Source organism: Asparagus officinalis, chromosome 8, assembly GCF_001876935.1.
Source record: "Asparagus officinalis chromosome 8, Aspof.V1, whole genome shotgun sequence".
NCBI lineage: Eukaryota > Viridiplantae > Streptophyta > Magnoliopsida > Asparagales > Asparagaceae > Asparagus > Asparagus officinalis.
In genome coordinates, this window is record NC_033801.1 from 86,654,567 (window position 1) to 86,664,857 (window position 10,291).

Consider the following 10,291-nt stretch of genomic DNA (forward strand, 5'->3'; position numbering starts at 1 on the left):
TCTGCCGACTTAGACGAAGATTGCGATTCTGACAGGCACAATGATCAGTTGGTAGTGTGAGCATAGCGGTTGAAAATTTACCCTCTGCAGCCAGATGCAAGGAATATTAGAGTCCCACTAGGGGCACACCCTCAACCACACTCTCAACCACACCTCCACACTCTCTATAGTGCTAGTGGGCCATGCATGATATTTTTATCATGCATGGCCCACTAGCACTATAGAGAGTGTGGAGGTGTGGTTGGGAGTGTGGTTGAGGGTGTGCCCCTAGCATTATTTGGAATATTAATCCAAGCTCTCGTCAGCACAGGTCATCAAACGAGTAACAAAATCAACATTTGACATCTATTATCAACCGAATTTTAAGTGAACATGACCCACAAGGAAGAAGAACCGATACTGGTACTAAGTCAGTAGGACGATGTAACCCGAACACTCCACTTTCATCTAATAAAACCCCCATCTTCTCAAGATCCATAGCGGTGACTGAAAAATAATCACCGCATCTACATTCATAGAAGAACTCCTTTGAATCATCACAATCCTCTACAGACATTTCCTCTAGTCTAATTTCATCAGAAGCAACGTCCACTTCGCACCTGGAAGCTCGGAGTTCCTTGTCATAATTTGCTCTAGACTTGGAATCAGAAAGAACCTCCCATGCCTTTTGTACATCAAGGAAATTATCTTGATGCTCGACTGCCTCTGGTTTTGTTTGAAGCTTATCAGGATGAGAATTTAGGATGGCAGCCTTGTAGCTCGCCCGGATTTCATCATAGTTTGCATCTTCCTTAATTGAAAGAACATCATAATGTGTCTTTCTAGAAGAACTGCTCGCAGAAACAAGCATGGCGGAAACTTTCACGACAGCCCTTTATCTGGACAGAAAGTAATGCATCAAAGACTTGTGGGTATACAATTCACATCAGAATTGCTAGATAAGTTTAATATTAGGTAAATGCATGTTCTGCTATATATAAGCCTCTTTGTTTTTTGAGTACTGATTTAAACCGAAAAAGGAAAAGAAAAAAAAAAGGAAGGCAAGAAAAGTGCTTATGATGATCGGAATGTCAGATATGTTACAAAGTGATCAATGTTTAGAGGCTTTCTATTCCTCTCTTTCATTAATAAGGGTCATAACCATAATTTGAAGTTGGATATTCTCACAATCTAATCCTGCCTTACACAATTTGACTAAGCCTTGATGCCATTCTTCAGTAGGTCGAATGGAATTTTCAATTGTGATGCCTCATCAAGAGATTAGAACAGATTTAACAACGCAAGCTGGCATAATTAAATCAGCCAGACATTGGCACAGCCGGGGGAAACAAAGCAGAACTAACCAAATTGGCAGTTGAGTACTAAAATGAGGTTTTGATACCAGTTACTTCTGAATTCTAGCTTCCCAATAATGAAGAAACCAATCAATTTCCAGAAAAATAGCTACCAACACGACTAACCTTGTAAGATCATAAATGAATACTACTTTAAAAGATTATTCTCTTCTGTATAAGTTTGAGACTGTACTTACAAATACAGTACACAAAAGAGGGGCAACTTAGGTGACGGGTATACAATCTCAAAAACACACGATAAACTTGTATATGTGTAGTCGTCAATTGTATATACATGTCTACAAATAGCCTGTTCAAATTTGTATAGATTAAATTAAATTTATTGCTAAGCTAATTTACAGGGCTTCAATAAAGTGAATCAAATAAGTCTAAAGAATTGAGTAGTCCATAGCAAAAACAGAAGGGGAAAAAAAGAAAAACTATTTAATGTAATTTATTTAAATATATTTCTTGGTCTATACATATTTACATTTCATAATTCTCATTAGACGATCAACTTTTTAAAATTTCGGTATTTCAACTGGGTGTGAGGTTTCAACAATTTCTTATATAAAAATAGTTCTTCAAAAAATTATTCACAAGGTTTTCATCCTCAAAAAAATTGGACAAAGGCTTTCGTTATTGTTGTCCAATAAATAGCTCTTCTGAAAATCCTAAAATTATTGATCTCATTATTTACAAGTTAGTGAGCAATAAAAATCAGTGTCAAGTAGTTTGTTGAGACAAAGAGAGGGAGGGAGAGCGGGGGAGAGAGAAAGAGTTGGTACCTTAGAAGGATGCGAATCACGTGACGAAGTAAGGCGACGCGTTTTCGCCGGGGATGGAGAAGGGGGGTAACAATTTTTATACTATTAGGGGGTGAACCAAGGTGAATGGAGGTGAATTAACTTCACCTCCTAAGTGTTCCCAAACAAGATGAATGGAGGTGAATGGTTCCCCTAACTTTCCTTCACCCTCATTCCCCTCAATCCAAACAAGCCCTGAGTGAAGGGAATGGAAGGGAAAGGAAAGGAAGGGAAGGGAATTCCCTTCCCCTTGGTTACACCCCAATTTGGGGGGTAACAATTTTTATACTATTAGGGGGTGAACCAAGGTGAATGGAGGTGAATTAACTTCACCTCCTAAGTGTTCCCAAACAAGATGAATGGAGGTGAATGGTTCCCCTAACTTTCCTTCACCCTCATTCCCCTCAATCCAAACAAGCCCTTAGGCAGAATACATCACTTACGCTCGTAAACTTGTATAAAAAAAATTAGATGATGTTTATAGCATATATTCACATATCATATGGGGAATGTGCCCATCTCATTATCAATGGCAAACTTGATCAAACTTCAGAAACACAAGTTCCGTTAAACAATACAATTCTCAAGTGTTATTAACATAAAGCGTATGTAGCACATCAAGCGATAAAGTAAAAAACCATACATAAATCAAGACACGACTACGTGGAGCCCTTCTCGTGAGCTTATCATTACTTTTCTTTAATATCGCCCTGAACAATCTAATGACCTCAAGTCACTTTCAATGAAATCCATCTTAACGTTTTCAAGAACTTTATAGATTGTAAGTTAATACTTACATAAATCTAATGGGTAGTAGCAATACTAATTATCTTGAGAAGCAAAGAGAATGACTGGATAGAATTAAGAGAACAAACCATATAATATGTGAAGAAATGGGAGAAAATAGAACACTTTCACAAAATTTGTTGGTACCAACTTATAACGTTAAACTGATCGGTTCGTGGATAACTTAAAAATCTAATACATAAATATAAAAAAAATTATATTAATCGCACAATACAGAGATGTCTGTCCAAGTGAATGATCGATAGACAAGTGTAGAAATTTATAAATCAATAGATTTTTTATACATTTCTGTTTCAAAAGAATGATACCAACCGTTCAAAAATGCTTCATTAGTAGTTTGTAAGCCTATCCCTCGATAAAGTTACATTGAGTCATATAAACCTTTCTCTTGCGCATAAATGCTTCACTTAGTAGTTTGTAAGTCAGTCCCTCGATAAAGTTATATTGAGTCATATAAATCTATCTCTCGCGCGCAAGTAACATGTTGGCTAAGAAATTTGCATTTTAACTGCGCATTTCAAATCCCAATTTATAGAAGCCCAAAGAATTGATTCAATGACAAACTTATTCACTCAACCATACAGAGATGTTTGTGTTGCCCGTCGTACGGAAGCGTGCTCGACAACCAAACGAGTCGGCGAGCGATGAGAAAAGAGAACCAAACCAAATACAAGTGCAATCCACCAAAATATGGCACAAATCAAACCAAACATAGAGATTTACGTGGTTCAGCAATTGCCTACGTCCACGGGAAGAGGATGAGGAGATTTCACTATAGGGAGGAGAAATACAACAGGTTACAACTCACAAAATCACTAAAATATAACCCTAACCAAAACTCTCAACTCCCTCACAATATCTGCCTCTCAAAGTGCTCAAAACAATGCTAATTCTCTCCTTCAGAAACCCTAAAAAACGTGTTAGTATTTATATCAAACACCTAATCCAAAACCAACCAAGAAAACAAAACAGGCCCATAACCGCTTGTCGGTCGACCGCACACATGCGACCGGTCGACCGGCTAGAGGGTTGAAAACAGCCCTGTAACATGCACGTTTTCAGTCGACCGACCATACCCATTCGGTCGAACGACCAGAGACGGGTTTCAAATCCTGTAATTCAACAATCTGTCGGTCGATTGGGCCTATGTCGTCGGTCGATTGACCCGAGGGATTTCCTATACTCGTGTTTTGCATGATTTTCTCAAATCCTTCGCCATTTTCTACAATTTTGTACCTCGTTAGATAATAACGTTCATCGTCTTCTCTTCGTCTCGAGCTATATTCGGACATCTATAGGTATTTTTAGACACCTACAGCAATCACTTGTGTTTCACCTCTGGGATGTAGGGATGAGTTTCGCGTCTTGGATTGATGAGATCGTTGACTTGTAATCTCTTCTGTCAGAGCATCGTGATAATCATTGTTTTGTAATCTTCGCTTTAGCTCTTTGAAATGTGAGAGTCATCAGATTATAACTCTCATTATTGGTTGTGAAGACCATTGATCAGAGCTTTTATCGGTTATCATGAAGGTCGTCGATTTGTAACATTCATCGATCTACGTGAAAGTCTTCAAATTATAGCCTTCTAGAAGTCGTTGAATTGTAACTTCCCTTGTTAATGTTTGATGGGGATAAGCTATCTGTTGTGTTTTTTTTAACAGCCTACAATCTCGTCGGGGAGTCACTGTTTGTGTCGGAAATCAATTTCATTGTTGAATCCATTATAACTCGTTTATCGAATTACAGATTCAAAAAGTAAGCATTTTTATAAGACTTCTTTACACAAATGAAAACAAACAAATAAGATCTCCTAGAAACACACGCAGAAACTCTTGTTTAGTAGCCTCTGCTTGCGTAGAATCTTTGTCTGTGTCGGGGACGCGTTAGTCCGTACACGGCCGATTCACAGATCTAGATTGATCTGAAGAAGGCTTGGAATCGATGTTTCATTTTAGAAACAATGACAGAAGTGGATATCTCAACAATGTGAGATAAACACTCTTCTCAAGAACAAAATAAGGTTTGATCTTAAGGAAAATACCGATGGCTCTCAGGATGTGAAGAACTCTCTCTCTCTCTCTCTCTCTCTCTCTCTCTCTCTCTCTCTCTCTCTAGATCACAAAGCTCACCATAAATGCCAATTCTCTACTACCAATTCGCTCCCCCCTTGTGCACAAGGGTATAGGGGAAGTATTTATAACCCCGGGAAACCGTTTCTGAAGATAAGAAGTCGAAACAAACTTCTTTGATTTCGCGTAAGTTCAGACTTCGGAATCCAAACTTTGTGGAATTTTGGTGGTTTTCCGTCCATCTCTTTTTTCTTTGATTCTTGCGCCCTTCGCGCAAAAGCACGAGCATGTGCGACACGTGGGCAGCGCTTCTGGATGCGTTCCTTCTTCGTCGAACGAGTCCTTTTGACAAGAACTTATTCATTGGTTGATGGATTGGAGGAAACATCAGTGACACGCTACTGTTGACCCTATAGTTTTGATGATGATTTGTCAAACAATTTATTGCTAATATATTCTCTAGTTTTATTTTTATGTTTCTATTTACAGGTATTTCAACACACGAAAATCAAGCGTTAAAGATTCAAGTTCATATGTATGAAGTTACCTAGGTATAAGAGTAGTTTACTTACATATATTGTATGTTTATATTTAAGCTCAATATATGTACACTTAACACGATTTTTGACGTTTTCTATCATATAAATGATTTTTTATCAAACATAGTTACAATATCTTTTATCTCATGTTTACAGCTCATTCATACTTCATTATATACATATAATATATGCATGAGATATATTTACATGTTTATAAGTCATATCAAAATTTTCATATTCGTAAAATACAGGTTTTACGAACACTTTTCAAAAATAGTGTGTGTTTGCAAACGAAAATTATTTTTCCAAAAATTCTTTTTCTAACATGTTCATTTTATCATTTAGAAACTTTTTCCTTTTCTAACATGTTCATTTTATCATTTAGAAACTTTTTCCAAAGTTTTATTATTTTTGAAATTGTTTTGCTATTTTTAAAGTATTTTTAAATCTGCCCAAAAACCTGTCATATTAGCTGTATCGGTTTGCGGTCGACCGTCGCGGTCAACCACCAGCAATAAATTTTCTAAGCATGTTTTTTGTATGCCCGCGGTCGACCATGAACCATCCAGAGACTTTCGCGATCGACCGTCGCGGTCGATCGCCAGCTTCAAAACCCTGTTCTCAGATTTTTTTGTACCTCGTGGTCGACCGCGAGATTTCACGGTCGATCGCCGATTTCATCATTGGTTTTTAACGGCTATTTTCTGTAACAGTTTTCTGTGGGCTTTTTGGTCTTTTCAAGTTTATTTTTGCTGATATTTTGAGTGGGTATAAATACTCCATTGCTGCTCTCTTTCATACATCCAAGTTTTGTGTTTAACAAAATATTAAGAGTGTTTAAAATAGCTGTTTAAGCTGATTTCATCAGTCTGTTTTCAAAAGAAGTTTTCCTACTACAAGAAGAGGATTTTTAATCTCATCATCCACTGTTCTTCTTGTCTATGGAGAAGTTTGCTCTAACTCATCTTTACATATAGCTTTCTACTTAATTTTCATATCTTAGCTATATTTATTGAGTTGTATTATTTTCATTCACTGTTATCACACACACGTATTGAGCTTAATATCTTCATACTATATAGTGTGGGTTGTGGAGTGTGATTTAGTGAGTGTGAGCTTCATTTGCGTTCTCATTTGTTATTAAGAACAAATCATTGTATTTAATCTTAATTTGTGAGTATCACTTGTAATACACTTGTACACCGAGAGAAATGTGAGGCGAGAGACGGTGTCGAATCCAATAGGAGTGGCGTCGGTTGACGAACCTAGGGAGAGGTTGCATCCGAGCACTTGAGGAGGAGGACACGGGCTAGGTTCCTATACTTAGTGTGTAAAGTGTGATTGATTAGTGATTGTGTAGTGTGAGAGTTTTCGGTGATCTTGTAAACCGAGTGTGTAGAAGTTCCGGCTTCCAAACCGGATTGTGATAGTGGAGATCTCCTCGAGGTGAGGAGCGGGGACGTAGGTCATGGTGACCGAACCTAGAGCTTGGTGCTCTTTGATTTAAGGACTAATCACATTGAGTTAAAGATCCAAGTTATCGTTTTCGTGCTAATCTAGTGTTGATTGCTTTTTGCTTCTTGCATATAATCATTATGGATATGTATGATGCATCTAGTCTAGGTTATGCTATTAATATTGCTCCTCGTTTGAATATTTTTCCATATGCTCAATAGCGTGTTAGATTCAAACTTTTTGTTCAATCTAAACAATTCGATTTATGGGAGATTATTGAGGATGCCTATGTTGTTCCCATTTTGGAAAAATCCAAATGGAGTGAAAATGATAAAAGATTGTTTAACATAAACAAGCTATTGTTAGAATATATGCTTAATGCTTTTCACTCATCGTTTTCTAACAAATTTGCTCATTTTGATAGTGCTTACGCCTTATGAAATGCTTAATGCTTTTCACTCATCGTTTTCTAACAAATTTGCTCATTTTGATAGTGCTTACGCCTTATGAAAATTTATTGAAGCACATGAAGGAGCAAATTTGCTCATTTTGATAGTGCTTACGCCTTATGAAAATTTATTGAAGCACATGAAGGAGACTCGGATGCTATTCAAAAAGTGTTGAAAGATCGCGCTTTAAATTGTTTGGCAGTCACCCGTGAAAAGCCACATCACCCATCTCAAATAAAATGTTCAAATTTATTTAACTTCGGCTCATTTCTGTTGAAAAACGCGGAAATAATTTTTAAAAAAAAGTGACGTGGCCTGAAATTTTGGGAAGTCACTTCTCAGAAAATAGGCTTAAAACAAACATTAGAAGCAACCCATAAAATTGAAAACTAACACGTTTTTGTCTCAGCAATTATTTTTAGCATGTTTTCCAGGAATTAAAAAACTGACGCATTTTTTCCTAGAAATTATTTTTGTCGTGTTTTAACTTTTTTTGGCCGAACCAAAAAGCCCCGTAAACACCTGTTTTTGTTGGAAAGGTGACGGGTTGTCAGAGAGAAAATGATAAAAAACTTTAGCTAACCCCACCTCGCTTTCTTGAGTTTTAATTTAATTTCACGTCTTTACTACAGTTACCAGATATTGCACTTAAATGTTTCTTAATCCATGTATATAAATTACATGATTATATAAGTAGAATTGGTTTATACAACTGCTAGCAAAAGTTGAATAAGGCCAAGACCATTGCACATTATTATAACAGTTTTTCTTATAGTATAATATAATAATTGAAATTCATTAAGGGGGTGATCAAGCTTATGATACACAATAAATTAATTTAATTAGGTTTAGTTTAATTAACATCACTAGCCATAATAAAACAATTGGAAGGTGTTTTAGTCAATTAAAATTTCAACTTATACTCTAGTAGAAAAGGGGATATTCGTAACTTGACGTTTAAGAGGTATTTGGAACCGATGAGTGAGATTTGGGGGCTAAGTTTGCACATTTGAATGATTTGGGGTAAAAGGAAGATTTTGATTGGAGTCTGCATAATTATCACTTTCTAAATTTACAATATTCCATCATAACACATCATTGTAGGATTCACAAGGAAACCAAACCAAACAACGTAAAAGCACAAATGGAAATAGGTGTTGAGCCCAATGAGTGAGATCTGGGGGGCTAAGTTTGCAAATTTGAATGATCTGGGATAAAAGGAAGATTTTGATTGTGGTCCACATAATTTTTACTTACTAAATTTACATTATTCAATCCAAACAAAGTATTATCATCATTGTAGGATTCACAAAAAAACCAAACCAAACAATGCAAAAGCACAACCGGAAATAGGCGAGGTGGACCACCACTTTCCAAATGTTGTCATAAATACCAAACTTTTCATGAGCCATCCAAACGGCCCTTAGTAGTTTGTAAGGCAGTCCCTCCATAAAGTTACATTGAGTCATATAAATCTATCTCTTGCGCGCAAGTAACATGTTTGCCAAGAAATATGCATTTCAACTGCACATTTAAAATCCCATTTTATACAAGCCCAGAGAAGAGATTCAATGACAAACTTATTCACTCAACCATACAGATTATCGACTCTTAACGTTGAATAATTTGTCAGTCCATGTTGCGCACAGCGGAAATTTCGGCAGCACTTTGACAGCACAACAAGAGAGTCAGGTCGCAATAGGAAATCTTGTTTCACAAAGGAAACAAGAACCTTAAGCAAAATACCTCAACCAAGTGAGATATCAGCTTTTTCTCTCATCAGTTCTAGGACTGACCTGTCGATGGACCCTAAAAGCTATTACAAATCACACAAATAGCGAGACAACCAATTTTACGTGGTTCGGCAAATAGTCAACGTCCACGGGGCAAGGAGGGAGGAGATCTACTATTAGAGAAAATACAAATAGGGTTTACACACACAATATCTCACAAATAAAACCCTCACAATCTCTCTCAAAGGGATGCACAAAACCCAAGAAAAGCCTCTGCTTTTCTTTTGCACACGCAGCCAAAAAAACCCCCTGTGTTTTTGCCCTTGCACGCCGCCTGCGGTTCTTCCCCTGCTATTTCGTACTTGCACTCTTTTCTGCAGTCGTCAAACCTCCGTACACCAAAAAACCTAAGAAATAAAAACAGAGGTATTTATAAACCTCAACAAACGCGGAAACCGAAACCGCGTTCGCAAGCCTCCTTCATGCACTTTGCCCAGCTCTTGGCCCCCACTCCACGTTCACAAACTCTTCACGTGGATTGTTGTGAACTCGAACTCCTCACACGCCTTATTCACCCACGCGCCCATGTGGCCCCCATAATTCTCCACATCGGCGAAATTTTCTCAAAACTGAGCCGACACCAACCAAACAAATGTCGGTATCTACTCTCAAATCGGCTGCATCATAAATGACTGCCTACGTATCCCCTTGCCCAGAGAATCAAGCCTTCACGTAGTTCACCCAAATGGCCGCCAATGGCCTCAACAATCACGAATGTGCAACAAGCTTCTACAATGATCAAACTTGTTGCTCGGAACCACCTTAGTGAGCATATCCGCCGGATTATCCTTCGCGTGGACCTTCACAATCTCCACATCGCCATCTTCAAGAACATTACGAACGAAGTGATAACGAACATCAATGTGCTTCGTCCTCGCATGAAAAACCTGATTCTTCGCCAAATAGATAGCACTCATGCTATCATAATGAATAGTGACGGATCGCTGCGATATACCAAGTTCCTCCAAAAGTCATCGAAACCAAATAGCCTCCTTCACAGCCTCTGTAACCTCCATATACTCTGCCTCCGTCGTAG

General features: G+C 37.7%; 1 protein-coding gene across 1 annotated transcript; it reads right to left on the reverse strand.

The window, feature by feature from the left end:
* LOC109851482 (DPH4 homolog) lies at positions 324–2,187 on the reverse strand. Its single transcript, XM_020421626.1, has 2 exons — positions 2,123–2,187; positions 324–878 (listed from the first exon to the last, which is right to left on the reverse strand). Exon 2 carries the CDS (start codon positions 848–850, stop codon positions 332–334), a length of 519 nt encoding a protein of 172 aa, XP_020277215.1. The 5' UTR covers positions 851–878; positions 2,123–2,187; the 3' UTR covers positions 324–331.

Bases quoted from the DNA above. Each gene is read 5' to 3' on its own strand.
- LOC109851482 (XM_020421626.1), bottom strand. From the start codon at position 850: ATGCTTGTTTCTGCGAGCAGTTCTTCTAGAAAGACACATTATGATGTT.